General features: G+C 42.0%; 1 protein-coding gene across 2 annotated transcripts in view; it reads right to left on the bottom strand.

Moving 5' to 3' along the window:
• The window catches only part of cdh4 (cadherin 4, type 1, R-cadherin (retinal)), a 265718-nt gene that overhangs the window by 30774 nt on the left and 214370 nt on the right, over positions 1-20574 (bottom strand). For both annotated transcript variants that reach the window (XM_086198562.1, XM_086198561.1), the window contains exons 7-8: positions 20354-20526; positions 9563-9700 (exon numbers count right to left, since the gene is read on the bottom strand). In XM_086198562.1, the coding sequence (XP_086054688.1) occupies positions 9563-9700; positions 20354-20526 (311 nt within the window). The remainder of the gene's footprint in view (positions 1-9562; positions 9701-20353; positions 20527-20574) is intronic.

Genomic DNA, 20574 nt, shown 5'->3' on the forward strand with positions numbered 1-20574 from the left:
TGTGTGTGTGTTGAGCCGCTTCTCTGTTCGTTGCGGCTCAGCGCAGTCACAGAGAGAGCGAGCGGGCAAGTGAGTGAGGGGGAGAGGAGCCGCTGCCCCATGACATGATAAGGAGACGTGACAGTGGAGCAACTTGAACCTGTGAGTTCTGGTCTAACTAGTGTTGGTATAACACGTCACATGTTTACGCCCACACAAGTGGTGGCTTTTTTGGAAAGAGGAATATAATGCTTCCATTTCACACAGACAAGATGGCAAATTCCCACCTCTACCTTGCCGCAAATTTGGTGCATACATACATCCAGACCACAAGGAAGACAACAACAACCTCCAGTAAAACATAGGTTGAATCTCACTGTGGGGCTGCTCAGCCTCTGATACTTGTGGAATTGAGGAGATCAAAGACATGACAAAATCAGAACCTTGTCAAGGCATCTTAGAGGGATATTTGTTGTCCAGTCATAAACTTGGTCTTCGGCAAATGAGTAGGGTTGTTCAGCTGGGTAACAACTCAAAGAGACATCACATGGCACAAAATAGGGCTTGAAAGGAAGTCCGGATCTAAATCCCACCGGAACTCTTGAGACTCCTGTCAACTGGAAGAGCTTGACGGCATAGCAGTGGAAGAATGGAAGAAACACATTTGTTGTCAAAGTTCTTGCAAACAAACATATATGCATGTGTGTTATTTCTAGGGCTGTCACAAGATTAATGTAATTTAAGTCATTTATCTGATTGATTACATGTTTTGTAGTTAATCTAAAATAATCATACATGTGTCTATTTTGGTTGTGAAATGCTTTTTTTTTTTTTAAATAGGTGAATGAATGGTTAATGTATACGCTGACCATGATATGAATGGCTTGCATGGTTAAATAAAATGTGAATTCATGCAACGTGCATGGTCAACTCCTATCGGGTAGTACAAATGATGCAAACAGCACTTCTGTCAGGTCCATTCACGTCAAGAAACACAAGAGATAATAATGAGCTTGATTTGTTTATTATAGAACAAATTGGCGGCATGGCTCTGTTCAGAGGAGTCCCCTGATGATTTTTCATGAGCACCATGAAACAGGGGACCAGCAGCGTGAGGGAAGGTTCTCCCAGTTTAAGACTGGAAGAGCAAACATACCCCCGTGAACAGATCAGCACATGACATAGAACGAACTATGCCATGTATACACGACAAGGTGGAGCACGGGAGGTGGAGGGTAGCAAGTTGCAAGCAGGAGCAACTATACAGCAAATAGCAGCACAGCAGCAGCAGCAGGCTGCAGCAGATAGCAGCAGATAGCAGCAGGTAGCAGCAGCAGCAGATAGCAGCAGGTAGCAGCAGCAGCAGCAGGCTGCAGTAGATAGTAGCAGATAGCAGCAGCAGCAGTGGATAGCAGCGGATAGCAGCAGCAGATAGCAAATAACAGCAGATAGCAGCGATAGCAGCGATGACAGCAGGCAGAGCAGCATAGCCAGAGCTAGCAGGACGGGAGTTGAGGCCGGGTGACATTTAAGTTGAGAGGGGCCAATCAGAAGCAAGGATTTGCTCAGCTGATGCGGGGCAGCTGTAGATCAGCTGATTGGTCAGTTTGATTGATAGACGGGAAGCCAATGGCGCTTGACTACCATGGCCTGACAGAACTAACGCTAACGCTCGATATGTGAACACTCAAAATTAACCTCTCTGCATATTCTCACAAACTTAAGCAGCACTGTACTGGTTGCGGTACAGCGCATAAACAGTGTCGGAATTCTACGGATTTCAGCGGCATACAACAATGTATCCGATCATGTTATACCTCATTCAAAACCTGCCGGAGCTGAGTTAGAATGTTGCTAGGCAGCTGGCAAACGGAGGTACAGTAAATACCTACATACTAACTTGTACTACTCCTGACGTCATCATCGCTTGAAAACAAGTGGCATTTGGTTAAGCTTGTAGGAGTCCACAGATGTGTTATTTCAAAGGATTTCCTCCAGCATCCTGTATTTTCAGTATTATACATGTGTTACGTGAGTGTTTGCATTACTCAGTAAACAAAACCACACAGCTAGTTTCATTTGTTCTACGACACTCCCTCTCAGTCATGGTGGCGGTCTGCTGAACACATTAATATCAGGCATGAGCCAACCAGACCCAGTTTACAGAGTGGACCATGCATCACTTGATTGCCACTTGACACCAGCCTATGAGATTATTTCCTAATATAAAGTAAATATTCTTTAAGCCAATAAACAGATGAAAAAAACAGTACTTAGCATGAGGGTATCAAGTCTGGTGGGCAACAACTAGATGTTTGCGTACCGGCGGTGTGTAAAGTGAGCTTGGCTGCGTAAAGCAGTGCTGTAGTCGTTGATGCCGGTGAACGCGACAGAGTGAGAGACAAGATGGCCAGTAAGTGATTTTTCGGCAGAGGAAGAGGCTGAAATGGTGCTTCAGCTGTCCGCTCGGACGAGGAGCCTGGGGTCGACCGGGAAGACATCGAGCAGTTTTTTTGCAGGAGTGGACCCAGACATGGAGCTATGAGTGACTGATCCAGTTGTTCCAGATGCGTGTTGTATGTACAAACAATAAATAATAGGCTATGCTATGTTTTAAATGCTGTTGTTTACTTGTCTTCACTTCTGCCGGCCAGTCAGCAGCCTGATTTGCATGAGGAATGTGTGAATTAGCTGCGTCAGAGAGGGGAGGGGCGCGGTCATCTACAGTGAGTCTGACTGTATGAGTGGGAGAGAGAGGCTGGAATTATTACTTTGTGAAATATTAGTTATTATCATCAGTCTTATTCAATTTCAATTGAGAATACAGAACAATTTATGATGACTTTTACATTTTATAGTTTTTTTTATGCTGTTGATGATTTGCTCTATTGTTCTCTATTTGTTCATCCCAAAATGACCAAAAATATCCAAATCCCATGTAAAGCTGCATCCTGCCACTGTTGGTTGTCATTAGAGACCAAGAATATGTTAGATCTGATGTTTTTGTGTTTGGTTATCCAGATGTCCTTTTGGAGTCTCCAAATAGGGCCGATGGATGACTCAGAGGACCTTTTGTGTGCCAAACGCTGTATACACGTCATTTTTTGACATTTTGACTTCAGATTTGGACTGCAGGAAGTCAGGACCTGTGTCTGTGGACTAGTGATGTCTGTTCAGCCCTAGCTGGTCATGGACCTAGTTTTTCATTGTCAACAATCAGACAGAGTAGTTGGGCGGAACTAAAAACTCTTTATTCTAACCACTGTATCTCCTTGTCAGTAAATCCCAGAATCAAATGGACACTTCTGCAAGACACCTGAGAATGTTACCTTTCCAAAGAGACCAATAACACATCTGAGTCTTGAACTATGTGGCAACTGTGCTGCTTTGAATGTTGGCATGGCGTTTTAACGAAATCACTGAAAAAAGCAGTGCTGCTTAAGGGGTTAAAAGTATTGAAAATTTGCTAACAGCATGATATGATATGAAGATTCTCTCAACTTCACTGACATCTTTTGGAGTGAGTCTGTGGATACGTAGTTAGCCAAAGTGATTGTCAATTTTGGGATGATTTGGTAATGTGGGGCCAATCTTGGTAGCCCTGCCTGGCACTTTTGACAGGTCTGTGTGCACTGGACACCTGTCATTGGAGGTTTGGTGTGGTTGTAGAATGCTACAGCCAAAATCATGAAGAGGTTTGCTGCTGGCTCAAATGTCTGTTGTGGTTAAACATAGCATTGTGCCAGAGATGTTAACTGGTAGTGAATTTTGGGAACATTTGCTGCTGTAGAACTGTTTTTGAGGCAGCGGTTACATGGTTAGCACGCCTGTTTCTCACCTTGCTAGCTGGGCCCTTCTTGACTGTGTGCATGCATGCAGGTCATTGATGGTGTGTTGCCGAGAAAACTTTACTTTGGTGAATCATGCAGAGAATTCTCACTGTCTAGCATGTTTATGTAGAGATGGTTAAACATCAGTTATTGCCAGTGATGGGAGCTCCTCTTAAGGCCCTTTCACATGGCACCAAAAATCGCGGGTCAACACGTGTTTTTGGGCACTCTGAAAGGGTCAACTCGGCATTTTGACCCGCGTCGACCGACTCGGTGTTTAGTGGCTTGGCTTGGCTCGACTCAGCTTGCCTGCAGTGTGAAAAAGACAACCTGCGTCGTCTCAGGTTTCACGCGACATTCCTGTCGCATCCTGATTTTGTCACTGTGCCACCTGTCAGGCTTCGCTTGTAGCTTCTTCGGCTCCCTTCCAGACAAGCCAAAAACTCCATCCTCCTTTGCTGCATTAGCGCTCGGATATTTTCCAATCTGCGCCGAGTTTGTATGCTTTGTAAAAGAGACAACATTGCAATGCACGCAATGACAATGCTTACGTTCGACTCGGCAACATCCATGTTGTCATTTGTTTACATCTCAGTGTTCCGGCTTATGTGAAATGATGACGTTGTCAGTGCGATGACGTACGAGAGAGAAAAACACAGGCACAGTGGGAGTTCAGACCCTGGTCTTCTGGAAACTTGAATGCACCCTAATGCAGAGCAAACGCGGGTCCAAAAACCTGCGTTGACACGCGTTTTTCAGTGTGAAAAGGGTATTAGTGTGAACACCAGAGCTATCAAGTTACCTTAGATTTGATAGAGCGCACTGTCCATGACCAAAATATGCTCATCAGCTCCTGATGTCAGAAAATTGTACGCATCATCTAGATTAAACAACCACAAATTAAATACCTAAACATTGGCAATATATAGCAGCAGCCTTTCCCTCCTCTTTTCTGTCAGAGCATGCTGGCTGATTGCCAAGTGATTGAGCATCCAAACTTGCATAATTAAGCACTGCAAAAATTCATTTCACGTTCAGTGTGACTGCAGAACACTGCTGACTGTTCATCGGTAATGATGGCCATAAAAATCAAACATAACCATTTAATACCACTCCCAATTTATGAGCTAAATCCATACATGGGGTCATAGTCAAGGCCTTTCTACTCTGTTTGTGGCTTTGTTTAAGTGATCATGTTAAAATTTTAATTGCTCTTACATTGACAAAAAAAATCCTCATCATATTTGCTTTAATATTCTTTTTAAAATTTGGAACAATGTCTGATGCTACCTGCAAGATATACACACCAAAAACACTAAAAAGCATAAAATCTCTGTTGGTGTCTTTGACTTAAACTCAACAACCATCATCACTTCAAGTGTCTCGTTTTAAATTTGGGATGTGAGGGCAATTCATTTCCTGTGTCAGTCATTTTAACTTGGAAAACTGGAGGTGTAATTAGGTTAATTAAACCACTCAAAGATCTCTGACTGCGTTGATTAGCTAGTTTATATTTTCAAATGTCAGCCATGGAAGAAAATGTAAAGCCATTCATTGAAAGCAGAAAGGAATTTTTAAAGACATAATTTTCTTGTGATGTATGAAGAATTCTGAGGCAAGCTAGCACTTACGCTGCCATCAGTGGAGTTACTGTTTTACCACAGCCATGGATGTGTTAAGCTGTGGACCCATGGAAGTGTTTATGTCAGCCTGAATGTTAATACTTAGTGACTAGAAGCTGTCTTGACACACTTTCCCCCTGAAGGTTACACAGATGGAAATATGGTTTTCTACCTTCATTGCTATGTAAATGGTTTTCCCAAATGATTTAAAGGAGTTTGGTATCCAGAACCAACGCGTGTGTGTGTGTCTGTGTGTACTCAAAGTTCAGATCCAGCTAACTAGCCGAAGATCAACAGGACCAATGTGTGTGTGTGTGTAAAATGTTATAGTATGTAAAGTTATGTTCAGTCATATTATACTTGTGCTGAAGCTCTCCAAGGCAGGACCAAAACCCGCTTTTATGTCTCTTTGAATTCTGCTGTGTCAGGGTTGAACAATGCTGTGTCACTGTTGTGTGCAGTTGCTGCCCCCTTGTGGTCAATATATTCACATGAATTAGATAGAAATATGAGTAACTCATTAGGAAAAGAATGGAAATTGTCATTCACTTATATATATGTATATATATATATATATATATATATATGTATATATCTTCTTTCTGTTAAGGGCCGTGGGGGGGGGGGGGGGGGCTGGAGGGAGGTATCCCAGTAGCTTTCGGCCGAGAGGCGGGTTCAGGTTGCCAGTCCATCACAGGGCCAACAGATATAGACAGACAACCATTCACACTCACAGTCACACCTACGGTCAATTTAGAGTATCAATCAGCCTAGTCCCCATTTGCATGCCTTTGGACAATAGGAAGAAGCCGGAGTACCAGAGAGAACCCACGCAGGTACAGGGAGAACATGGAGACTCCACACAGAAAGATCCCGTGCCCGAGCTGGGGCTCGAACCTGGAACCTTGCTGAGAGGTGACAGTGCCCCACTGTGCCACCCCAGAATTAATCCCTTTCACTGAATGCTTTAAAAAGAAAGAAAGAGCCAGTGGCCAAGCCAATATATATATATATATATATATATATATATATATATATATATATATATATATATATATATATATATATATATATATATATATATATATACATATATATATATACATATACATATATATATATATACACACACATATATATACACACATATATACACACGTATATATATGTGTATATATATGTGTATATATATATATATATATATACATACACACACACATATATACACACGTATATATATGTGTATATATGTATATATATATATATATATATATATATATATATATATATAAAATAAATTGTTCCCCCCTAATATATAGCATTCCCACAAATTTCCCTAACATGACCGTGATGATTTTAAGGCCATATTGCAGCAGAACAAAACATTATTTATCATTTATGAAATTTGTCAGTCAGATATTTCAGACAATTTAACTGACTGAATTGAAAGACTGACTGACTCTCTCTCTCTCTCTCACACACACAAAATGGAGGGAGGGGTTGCTGAGAGACAGGTTGGTCTGAATTGTGTGGTGCCACTGAGGGAAATCATTTTTTGTTCTGACTGTTTTAGTGAAAGTCAAAAAAGTAAACAACCAAACATTTTGGTAAGAAGTAAACAGTTTAAAACCATCTCATTATGAACTCAATGGGCATCTCCAGTGTGGACATACACACCAACTGAAGACTTAACATTCTGATGAGGAGCAGGATGGATGTGTGCAAGCACAGGGCTCCCCAAGACATTCTTATATACCTGGTACATTTATCAACTTTTTCCTTGTTTACTCAACTGAGTAACAATATATGCTGATATCTTCGTGTACAGAAGAGTGCTCCAGCTTGATGAGCAAATTGCAGCAAGCACAATCCACTGTATCCACCCTCATGCCAGCCACTGTTTCAGCTTCTCAGAAGAATAGCAGCCATGAACGTAGAGCCTGTTTCTGAAGTGGGTCTCAAGCCTTCTTACACTTTCAAGAGAAGGAGATGGTATTGTGATGGGCCGGAGTGTTATGATCCTGATCTCCTGTTTGCCAGTTAACTCCTCTCTCCCCCCCTCCCGCAGAGCAAGTGCCGAGGTGCAGGGCGATCTCCAGGAGAAACTGGGCTTCTCCTTCTTCTTCTTTGCTGTTTAACGGCAGCTTGCATCCAATAGTTGCATTGCTGCCTCCTGCTGGTTCTTCATAGCACTACTCCCATTACACTCTCTGTTGCAGTCCTGTCTGTTAAAAACTCAAACAGCCAACGCTTGCCCCCCCCCCAGGATGGCTCCAACTGTCACCTCCCCAAGCTCCACTTCCCACAACTGGGAGCACTGGGATTCCGGCACACCTGCAGCTTGTTCTGCCAAATCAAGCTAGCTTCTTAAGCCACACTCTCTCTCGGTGTGTCCCAAATCGCATAATTCCATCCTGCATACTTAAAATTTTCAAACTGAGTATACTAAGCATATTATGTACTCAGTCGCGCAGTGCGCAAGTTTCGAGGGTGCAGTGCTGTCCCAAATCGCATACTGCCGCGCGGTGCATTCACCAGAAATGACAACACAATGTTTTCTTCTTCTATGCTGATTTGTGACTGACGAGCACCGCATCAGCATCAGCTAATTACTGCCACCTTTTGCCTGCGCTTGTTTGTCAAGTTTTGAAGTAGTAAAACAGCAAAATGAATGGTCATCGCGCATTGTTACACCACAATCAGCGCTGACAATGCGATGTCCTTCTACTGGCTGAGGATGCAACGGTATGTATAGTTTATTTGTGTGATCTATTGACCAAAAAATTTTGGTGAAAAGTCATCTTTTTAATTTTACGTTATTTAATGTAAAGATGACACCATACAAGTCAGTGTGGACCGACTCTCACTACAGCTCTACACTGCCATTTTTATCGATGAAATGAGTACAGCGAGTGTCCACGGTCGCATTCTCAATCTTCACCAAGTTGAGTATGTCATCGGGGTACTTTTGCATACTCAATTTTCACATACTATCCATACTTTTTTTTTCCATTTTGAGTTGAGTATACTCAAAATTTTTAGGATATAGTATGGAAGTTTGCGATTTGGGACACAGTGTGTCTCCAGTGCCAGAATATTCTCGTGATTGCTCCAGTGTTATGCTTATGTTTCCAGAGATCTCCTGCTCTGTTCTCACTAGTGACCATACAAAACTTTCTACAATAAAAAGGAACCAAGTTTCTATAGCTGCACTCAGCCTGTTCCTTTCCTTTACTTTTAGCACTGCTTTGATACAAAATACATATCCAGCCAACCCACTCTTCATGTGACCTCACTATTGCATCAGTATTTGTAATCATCTCTTCACCAGCCAACACTGATTTGGCTTTTTCTTGATATATATACTGTCTCTGACAGTGTCAACATTTACAAAGTAATACAGTTATTGAAGTAGAATTCATGGTAGGGCAGTTACAGTGTGCATTACATTGCACAGTGTATAAGATCTCAGTAAGTTATCTGTAGGTAATAGGCAGGTGGATAAACGGAGTCAACTTTCTGGTAAAACATGATTTGAAATGTCCCTCTTGGATGTCCTCTCAATGTGCATTCACATTTTCTTTCCTCCATGAAGTTATAACTTTGACCAGAAATGCTTTTTCCTCCTCAACACCATAAGTTACGAAACAGTCTGTGTGCTGCTGAAAATAAATGCAACCCACAACGGTTTTTGCATGGCGATGAAGCATTATCCTAATTTGCTCCGGTCTTATCGAGTCTGGTAGCATGGAGCAGCCTGAGTGAGCGTAATATTACAAAGAGGTACTGTAACGTTACCGTTACATCATTCATGGTGCTGTGACTGACTCGGTTAAATAGTTTAGCAAGGTAGTTAGATTTTAAGCTGGGCTATCCAAACTTTCTTTAGCTTGCTAACATACCATGTCTTGCTCAACTGATAGTATCAGTAAAGTGTGACAGGCACGTCATGGGAAATGGGGAACTTACTGTGTGTGATGATCTTTTACATAAATTTCCAACATTTGTATATTCCTATTTGTGTGTGTGTGTGTGTGTGTGTGTGTGTGTGTGTGTGTGTGTGTGTGTGTGTATGTTACCCTCAGTGAAAACAAACCTAAATGATAGTGAGGCTGATAGTTTGGGACTCACCGTCCTGACAGTCAATTCTGGAGGATTGTCATTGATGTCGGTGATGGAGATCAGGGCCGTGGCTGTGTTTGACAAGCCGAAGTTCAAGTTTCCTTCCATGTCTGTGGCCTGGACGATAATGGTGTACTGGGAGACTTTCTGTGGAGACAGGCAGAAAAATGCGGTCAACGATTGCACAATCCTGGACACAATCAAAACAAAGAATCTTTTACATCTGACATGTTTTGTGATATGAATTAATATCATTAATCATGAAAGTCCCTCACTATTTCTCTGTTGGATCACGTTTAGGCTTGAGGAAGGAATGTATTGATAGGAGGCCCATCCGTTACAGCCCAAACGTCTTGGCTCACTGCTGTTCCTGGATCATCACTCATTGTAATGGAGATGATACTGGGAGGGGCCTTATTTAGTTCAAGTACAGTGAGGGGGGTGGTGCCCCTCATTGTACTCCAGCACAAGCTGAAATAGCACATCATGAAACTCCATCGAACATTAGTCTCTTTCCAACATAGGTAAAGAAAACACCACCTGAAACAAGGACACCCTGGATCTTACTTTCTGTCTTTACTAAGGTAAGATATAAATACAAGAAAATATGTGACAACTGTAAGCTGATATGCATTGTTTCTTAGGCTGTGAAATAATAATGATGATGAAAATGCAATTTACATATGTTTATTTAGCCCTTTTTCCTAAATATATTTTCAAATGTTAATTAAAGATGATCATTGTCATCTCGACAACTCTATCTGCTCAACAGACAAAGACAAAGTTTCCCAGTCCGATCCCCCCGTCAGCAATACAAACATTTTTATCAACCTCTTGTTAATATGGGATTGTTTTACACTACAATGTGGGTGGATTAAAGTGAGTAGCTTATTGTTGTCATGATCATGATAGAAGGAGCAACATAAAATTTATTTCAAGTGGATGACGCAAATGGGCCTTCTGCATACATAACAGCCAAAGCCAGCAGAAGACAGCCTTATATCAGTCACTTATACAAACTCACACACACTTATTGACAATTAATCCATCCATCCATCCATCCATCCAACCATTTTCTTCCGCTTATCATTTTAAGGGTCGCAAGGGGATGGAGCCTATCCCAGCGGCTTTCAGCACGAGGTGGGGTTCACCCTGGAAGGGTTGCCAGTCCATCACAGGGCCAAGACATATAGACAGACAACCATTCACACTCACAGCCTCATGTATGGTCAATTTAGAGTATCAACCAGTCTAGTCCCCATTTGCATGTCTTTGGACTGTGGGAGGAAGCCAGAGTACCAGAGAGAACCACGCAGGTACAGGGAGAACATGCAGACTCCACACAGAAAGATCCCTTGCCCAAGCTGGGGCTCGAACCTAGAACCTTGCTTAGAGGTGACAGTGCCCGACTGTGCCACCCCAGAACTAATCCCTTTCATTAAATGCTTTAAAATGTGTTGTTTAAATGTTATGTATTTTACTGTTAATTTCTATATCTTGTAGCATACTGGATTGTTTTGTGAGTATTAATGTACCTATGTGTATCTTTGTACTGCATATGCATTTGTTGCATTTAAAATAAATAAAATAGGTACAATAACCAGTTTTAAAAACAATTGAGTACTCTTCAATGAGTTTTTTGTTTTTTTTGAATCCCTGATTTTTGTAACACATCTTTTCACACCCTGTGCCACTTTGCTATAAATCCTGGGTACTACCTGTGCCTTTCGGGCACAATGTATCTCTGCCAGCCTGGGGAGAGCCCTGAACAGGACTGATGTATCCTCCTGTACATGGCCTGTCAGCAGACTGCTTCTTGTCATGGGACAGGGGGGACCTGATGAGTAGGACGTAACATGTGGGAGGATCTCGTTATTCCCACTGATTCTTTTCCCCTCCCATCAGGCACCTGATTGACCAGAGGAGGTGCTGTGACCAGGATTGTTACTTGTTTTTGTTAGGAGACACAACACGGGTGGAACATGCAAACTCCACAAAGACAGGCCCCTTTGCTGATCCCACCAAAGGTGTGGGCACTGCTGTCATGCAGGAGAAGACACGCCACACAGCACACACGGCGTCTTCTGTGGGATACGAACCCAGGACCTTCTAGCTGTGAGGCGAAAGCGCTACCCCTGCACCAACTTGCCCCCTTCAGTGAGTTTAAAATTATTTTAAACCCACTCTGTTTATCAAAATAGTGCAATTCTGGCCTCTCAACAACTGACAAAGTATTTTCAAAAGTGCAGCTGCTAAATGAAAATAAAAGCCAAGCATATGCATCCATGTCATTGCTTGTTTCATGAACCCCGAGTGGGATTTCCTTATTTTCCTCATTTTATTGCTTTGTTTAGGAAGTAGAACTAGTGAGTCCCAGTGAAGCCTCATCCAAGTATGGTGAAAGAAGATGCTGTGTGTGTGTGTGTGTGTGTGTGTGTGTGTGTGTGTGTGTATGCGTGTGTGTGTGTGCGTGTGTGTGAGATGCCATCCTAACAAGCCTATGCAGTGTAAGCCCCTTTGCTTTGAGGCCTATTTCTCGTCTTATTAATCCATTTGGCTGAAGCCTCCATTGTGTCAGGGAACAGAGATAGACTGAGAGCAAATGGACTTCAAAGACAGGCCAGTGTCAACACAGCCTGCTGCTTTGTTGAATATGCACAATGAGTCACATCAATGGTCTACTGTTTAGTGTGTTGCTAGGCTTGCTTTGCCATATTCACCCCGGGGTCATGCTTTCGAATGACTTGATGGCCAGCAGCAGGGATGTCAGGAACTGCCTGAGGGAACAAGAACAAACCAGGCAGAGGTTGAGCTGAGGGACTGACTGCTCTTGGTTCAGGTGGCTGCATCTTTGTTTTTGTACAGTATCTCTCTTTTTCTATCTCAGCATGTCTCTTTTTTGCTTCTCTGATTTATTGTAGTCTTTGAAACTCACATTCTGTGCTTCTTTTGATCTCTTGCTATCTTTCGTGTCACATCTTGAATCCTCACTGTTCTGCTCCCTATCTGTCTATCTCTCTGCCTTTATGGAAGTCTGTATATCTCTTTATCTCTTTTCCCACACACTTTTTTCCCTCAGTTGTGAAAGATGCAGCTAGATTGTTAGTTCAGTTGCATCATCAAGGCCAATTAAAGCACCCAGCTGGGGTCATTTAACATCTCTCCAAATCATGATGAAGTGCACAGACATGTTAATCTGCACCAAAACAATCCAATTAATGAAAACTCAATACTTGCTGCCCTTTATTAGAGTCATAATGAAAAATCAATACCATCTCCCTTTCAAAGAGCACTTCAGACTGAATGCGTCTTTCTCTGCAGACTCATTTAGATCCAGTCACATACATCAATCCAGAAATAGCAACAGGGGCTAATAGTCCTGAGCTTTGATTGGCAGCGCTCTCTTTGTTCGGGGTAGAAAGATCCAGCAGGTGGAGCTCTCACACAGTCGGGGATGGTGGCTGACGCCTCCTATCCTGCAGGGTTATATCGCTCATCTGAGGGTAGTTTGGAACTTATGGTCCTTCTAACACACACACACACACACACACACACACACACACACACACACACACACACACACACACACACACACACAGACAAACATAAACGGTACAATGATTGGGAACAGGTGGGAAAATCTGTACACGTGTGCGCACAAAATACACACACACACACACACACACACACACACACACACACACACACACACACAGCCACTTTACTATCCTAAAGTGACTGTCCAAACAAGCCAGTAAAGGACCGTCTAATGGGTCCTATAGAAGTGCAGAGCAGAAAATGTCTCTGTTAGATTAAAGTCCTGCACTGGCCTGTTCTCTCACTACCAACAGCAGCAGCAGCAGCTCAGGCTCCTGCCACAGGCCTCGCAGACTTCATCTGTGGAAGCTGTCAAAGGCCACAGAAACACATGTACACAGAGATATGCCAACAATAACACCCAATCTGGGTGTATGCAGGGATTAAACTACCTAACTGACCATTCAAGAGGTTAAAAACAGAAAGGAAATGGTTGGCAGGCAACAACATCAGCAATGCTTTAGGAAGGACCTGACCAGGGGGGCAAAAAAATAATTTTCATTTGTTCAAATTTGGTGAGTTCAAGTAGTGCCCCATGGGATTAACACAAGATACTTCGGTAGCAAGTCAAAGCCAAAGTTCTAAAAGCTCCAATTTTTTTTTTCTAAGGTATTGAAAGTATCAAAAATAATACAGGTGACAATAACAACAAGCAGATTTTCAGTGTTTTCACCAGGGTCCTGCAGCATTGATAAGTGTGTCAGAAGGAAAAACAGAAGGTGTGTGTGTTTGTGTGTGTGTGTGTTTGTGTGTGTGTGTGTGTGTGTGTGTGTGTGTGTGTGTGTGTTTCTATGAGCTTTTCTGGTGCAATCTAGAAAAAAAGAGTACTAGGCCCCAGTCATACACAGATCTGTACATATACAGCTGAGGTGATTTGTCAAGCCAAATTCTGGTGTTTTACCTGCAAACTGCTTTAAGTGAAGCCCTGAAGCTAACATCAATTTAAGGCTCACAGGCTGACTCAATTGACCTTCCCAGAGACAGCCTGTGTGTACAGCAGGAAATGTATTAATTTCATTGATGGAGAATCATGAAAATCCAATGGTATTGGTACCGACTAGCATATTTCTGCTATTATGACAATCTTAAGTGCTACGTTCACTTATCTATTTCAAAATGTTAAAGTTGTCTACCTTTACGAGTGATATAGCTCCAGTTTGGGAAATTTGAAAAGTGAAATAGAGTCTATGAATACATCATATTCAATATATCCCAGTTGCTTCATTCCCAAAAACATGGGATTGAAGGGAGCTTCAATTACTGCAAGCAGTGCACAGTTCACTGGAAGTTTTGGTTCCCATCAATTAGAGCTGGTATATTAATATAAAATCCACTTGATTAGATATGCCTCCACATCTATGCAACAGGCTTGGATTCATATACTGAATAAAGGCAAGTCATGTATGAATACAACTGCTGGAAAAAAAGAGGTAGACTTGGCAAGAGCTTTAGTGGCTGGTACAACCGAGCATCACAATAGTAAATATTGCAAAAGTATGATTATATATAAGTATGATGGTGTTGTCAACAGTAGAGTGTCTTATAAAATAAAATAAATGAGACTCATTTACAGAGTGCACACTTCCTCTAAAGAGAAAAATACCTTTGATAGTTTTATCCTGCCAATGGACAGTCTGAAGAGTCCAGAGTGTACAATTTCATCAAAAGTACTTCCAAATCATGTGTTCCTTGTAATATTTCCTTTATTTCTGCCAAGTTTAATCAAAATACATCCATTAGTTTTTGAGCTATCGTGCTGACACCCAAGCAATGTTTCTAACCAAAGCCTTTCACAAAAAAAAAATCCCAAATCACATTTTAGAGAGTAGACAGAGAAACAGTTTGTGCTACTTGTATTCTGACAGAGTGAAAGGAGCCATAAAAAGGCAGACTGTTGGATTGAGCCTTGTGAATTCTTTTACAATTAAAATAATTCAAGAATAAAATGACAAGAGTCAGAGCGAGGGCATTTGGATGAAGGATCAGCATTACTAGTGTAGTATCTAACAAGGCAACAAAATTGTTGTGTATACAGAAAGACAGGAGAGGTCCTTAGTAAATTCAAGAACAAATGCAACTGCCTTCCTTACAGGGCTCTCTCTAATAAAAGAATGAATCCTCTATGTGTGTGTGTGTGTGTGTATGTTTGAATGCTTTCCTCAACAACAATCCATCCACTCAATATAATGAGTATGTTGTTGGCATCACAAGACAATGCCGTCCCAAGTTTTAAGTCATGCAGATAAATGGTTGTCATAGTTTGTCTTCTTTTTTGTTACAATCCAGTAAGGACAGAACTGACTTGAACTTTGAGACATGGCATTCTATGATGATGCTGTCAGATGGAATGAACAGCATTTGGTGGTCAAGCCAGTTAATTCATTTGGATAGGTATATTCAATCAATGACATAGTTTGGATGAGTGATTTTCCAGAAAGTTGCAAGCAGTAACAATGGAGGCTCAGCAGCCTGCATACTGGAGACAGGCAAAACTGAGTTACAAGTAGAGAATATTATAAAATACGGAGTTAGCCATTCTTGCAAGAACTAAGAATATCCAGACTATGTCAAAATGTCCTTGAGCAAGATACTGAGCCTCTAATTGCTCCTGATGGCCTTGCAATGGACTGGCGACCCGTCCAACGTGTACGTTGCGTCTTGCCCGATGTAAGCTGGGATAGGCTCCTGCACCCCCCCCCCCCCAACGACCCTTAATGGATAAGCGGTATAGAAAATGGATGGATGGATGGATGGTTCTGAAAATCATCAGTCATTACTGTAAACATATATACTATAAATCTCTAATTTCATGAGTACCTGATTTAGAAAATGTAGACAATCAACCAGAGAGGTGGATGAAAATGGTTCTGGAGCACACAGTAAGTGGAGCATCTTTTCTGAGGACTACAAAAGGTCTCATTCACTGCTTGCTAGAGTTTAGTAGGTGCACATAGCTCTGAGCTAATGTTCCCTTCATTGAGTGTTGGCTACATGCATTCAGCAACCTGCTCACAGTCCTCCAAGGGACTGGCTGTTTGGCTCCGACAGCTCAGATTCTAGGCAGTCAGTTAACATAATTCAGTGTCTCTTAAACAATAAAGCCCTAAGCCCATTTAGGATGTCAGTTCTCAACCTGATTCTCTGGTTGTAATCTGGAGATAGCAATGGACCCAGGTTGGGGGGCAATTATGTCCTTGAGGCAGCCTGGGCAAGATTGTCCAACATGGAGCTGGCATCAGCCCAGTGGGCAGCTTGGCAAAGATCCACACCACATTATGCCACACCAGACTGTTCCAGTCCAAAGCCCAAGGGAGACTGAAATCGCCTGGGGTGATGAATGACAGCATCTCTCTTTGCCAGTAAAACTGCTGCCACAGAGTGAGGGCACACAGGAAAACATCCTTGCCAGCTGTGGCACCCACATATCTTTAGAGTGTGCAGAGGCCTTGTTATGCTGTGTTCATGTTTAACTGAGTTATTATGATTTTTCAACTACTAGATAGCATGAAGGTCTCAGGGCAACCAACAATCAGTCACTCACAATGATTCAACCCAACCCTTGAGGATGTCCTCTTATGTTGTCAATGTGCACTATTTTTAGTCATCATTCAGCCACAACTGTAATCGTACCCACCTTCAGATGTCTGGAAGCTCACATGCTGTAAACATCTCTCCATCTCTACCACGTGACATAAACATAGATGAGCTTTTACACACACATATCCTGTTACGTACATGTAGCTAAAGAGGTTTACTTCATTAAAAAATACAGAAGAGTGAATTTTTCAAAGACATGTAAAAATCATAAGCCTTCGAAAGAAATTTTACATGCCTGTCCGGATCCCAAATATATGGTATGCAGTGACAACTTTGAAGGAATTTAATAAAAAGGTGTAAAGTTCCTGACTCAAGCCACTGAATCATGTCTGAAAATTGTTTTTGCAGAACTTTATGATTTCAGAGCAACAGTGACCTTTGACCTTTTGAATATAAAATGCAATATTTTTTCAGAGCTGACTTCTAATTGTTGAGCAAATGTTAATTGATGAGAAGAGTCAGGAAGTTGTGATTGGTCACTGGAAAATAAAAGTTGACTCCATTGTGGCGGGCTGCCATGAATAAATGTATACAGGACACATTATGTCATTTATCCCGTAAGATACTAGTTTGTATCTGAACCACTGTTTTATGTACAGACCAGTGTACTTTGAGGAGAAACAAACATGGTTTAGGTAAGAAATTGCCTGTGCTCATCAGCAATGATGACTCCTGAAAAGGTTGCGGATGCTTTGATAGCGTCTGCTATATCACAAGTTGTGAGTATTTTTCTATTAGAAAAGAAAAATGCTTAAGGATTTTCTCAAAGGAAAATGTGTTTTCGCTCTTCCACAGACTGGCTAAGGGCTTCTGCTTGAGTTGCTTGATCTGATTTGTTGAAGTTAGATAGCGACAGATGGTTGTTCTAAACACCTGCCAAGTATTTTTCCAAGTGACTGTCTTTTACTTCACACTTTGGGCAATTCAAGTGAAACAAACCATCTGACCTGCGTGGTTACCGTTCTTCAGTCATAGCCAAATCATGTTTTATGAAGTCAAAGGGACCCTGAAATTCGCTCAGTCAGTCTGAACAGTTCATGCTATAGTCCAAGTTGATGAATCCAAGGGCGTCAACTACCTGAAAATCTGGATTTGTACTAGTAATGAATTCCTTCCACCTTGCATGTTTATCCCAGATGTTTTAATATGTATTTAAAGTCCTGCTGATGGGAATTGGACAGATGTGAAGTCCCTGTGACCCTGACCTTTAACAACCAAAATCTTCTTGACTTATCCATGAATTCAAGTGGACATTTGTGCTAAATATGAACAAATCCTATCAAGGTGATCTTTAGATATTGCATCCGTGAGAGCAGATGACGGCAAGAATCCCCTGCCTCTCGTTGCGGTTGCTGCTGGCACGGAGGCATGGAAATGAAGCTCTGGGCCATGTGAAAGCATGTGCAGTTGGATCAGGTGAGGGGTCACGGTTGGCAAGTGAGTAATTGGTATTCAGCAGTGTCAGAGGTAAGCTAACCTCCATGTACCACGGTCTCCTCAACAGGAGAGAACCTGCTACACCTGTTAATTAGCACATGAATATTGTAATTAGACACCAACATGAGGACGAGGATGAGCAGAGAGGAAGACACAGAATAGGAGAGAAAGAGACAAGATACATGTGCTAAAAACATGTTCATAGTTGTGTTGAAGCAGCATGTGGATATGCAGCACTGGCTTCATGGATACAGTGTGACACCTGGCAGGCTACTCATCATATTTGCAGCTACTCTTCACTATCACCTCACTGGCTACAAACAACACTGCATGGGAGTGTGTATGTTAACACGTGCCTGTGTGTGAGAGTGTTGATGACCTTTACAGCAGGTGGGTGAACTCCCAGGTGTGTCCTAGTTTTAGTCGGAGGATCAGGGACAGGTGGGACTGAGCTTGGCTTGATGTGTGTGGATTAATGAGCTTTCCCTCACATACATCAGCTGCTATTGCTGCCACGCTGGCCAAGCTGGAAACAGGGACACCGAGCTGGCCCGCATTCACGAGGCTCATTTATATTGTTCCCTAAATGTATCACACTATCCTGCCATGCCAACTCTGTATAAAATTTGAACGACAGATGTGTTGTATTGTTTTCTTTTCAAAACTTGGTCTTGTTTTTAAGATTCTGACCATCAGTATTCTCCAAATATGCTCATCTTACTGTTAAAATTCCACTTTTAATTTCCAAAGTGTTGCCTGGCTAGGTTTAGTGCCGAGAGGGACCAGCGAGCCTTCTCAGAATATAAACATTATGAGATACACTCAACGGTGCTTTTATGTCGGCAGTAAAATCAGCCAACTAAGTTACGAGGGTGAGATAATCCTCATAATGACGGCATATGAATTTAAATGTTTTTATGAATTTCCAGTTATATTTTTTTGGGCAACAGAGTGATTGGGAGTATGTTAGTTTGTGTGTGTGTGTGTGAGAGAAAAGCTGCAAGGCGAACAGTCACTTGATGCAGCATCGGACAAAGATGAGTCAACCCTGCATGACCTCCCTCATTAAGAGAACAGGATGGAAAGGGAGAAGGGATGTTGTGGAAGTGTGTGGGCTGACGAACAACTACAGCAAGTGGATGAGACACAAAAGGAAAAAATGAGGAGACAGCTCCCAAAACCTCATCAGCAGCGAAGTGCTAGACTGGCAAGGCCAATATAATTGCCCTGAGAAAAAAAAAAGGTTATTTGCAAATCATTTTATCGATACAAAAAAATCCCCCCAATAAGAGAGCAATTTTTGATTATTACATGAGGGTTTCATTACAATCAGGAACTGCTCTGAGATGTGTAAAGCAGAAATGCCTTGTAATTACCATTTGAGATAATAATTTGGTTATTTGATATACCTGCGCACCAAATTTTTACAGATAAGGGAATATTTTGTTGTGGCAAGTTTATAGAGACTTTTAAAAATGTGGTTACACGATTGTACATTCACAATTCAGCCTACCACGCAGTACTGGTTGTTGCTCCACCCCTTTGGCTGGTCTGGGAAGCACCACGGACAACCACATGCTTCCTCCATCACAAATGGAGTGGGCTTCTCACCCAGTGACACAGCCAATTGTCTCTGTATTGAAATCCAACCAAGCCACAAGCTACACCGGGAACTGAATAATCATTCATCAATCCCTGTGTTGGTATGCAACGCAATAGACAGATTTAATTTTTGTTTCCAACATTTTCATGGGAAAACCATATAAATCCTTTCATAATTTTAGACAAATACTCTATATAAACAATATCCTTTGCAAAAACTGAGCTTCAACCTTAAAACATTTTGCAGCCCACATGAAGACACTCATGCCCCGCTTATGGGCAAAGAAACACTGCATTACAGTCACAGAATTATAAGGAATACAACAGTTTATGATGTAACATAACTTATGCAGCAAACCGTGCTGTGCGGTGAGCAACGCCTTAAGATATGCTAATGCTAGCACCCATGGGTTATAGCCCTTTTGCTTGTGCCCCCCCCCATACAAAGTAGCATATGTGAGTCCAGTGGTAGACAGTGCACTCACTACAAAGGGAACAATTACATGGTCCACTCTTGAATGTCATGATTAACTTGTGTCTCTACAGACACATGCAGCTGACACACACCTCTCTGTCCAGGCCGGCCGCCACTGTAACTATGTCTCCAGTCTCACTGTTGATGGTGAACATGTTGGGGATGGGGCTGTGGGGTGTCTGGGAGAGGATGCGATAGCGAACCATGCCGTTAGCTGTTGTGGAATCATCAGAGTCACTGGCTGTCACCTGCATCACGGATGAGCCTGTGGAGAAAGCGTTAAGGTAAAATAAGCACTTTTGGAGAAAGTTGA

The sequence above is a fragment of the Aulostomus chinensis genome, chromosome 3, assembly GCF_037954235.1.
Source record: "Aulostomus chinensis isolate RoL2024-O1b breed Wild chromosome 3, RoL_Achi_v1.0, whole genome shotgun sequence".
NCBI classification, from domain to species: Eukaryota; Metazoa; Chordata; class Actinopteri; order Syngnathiformes; family Aulostomidae; genus Aulostomus; species Aulostomus chinensis.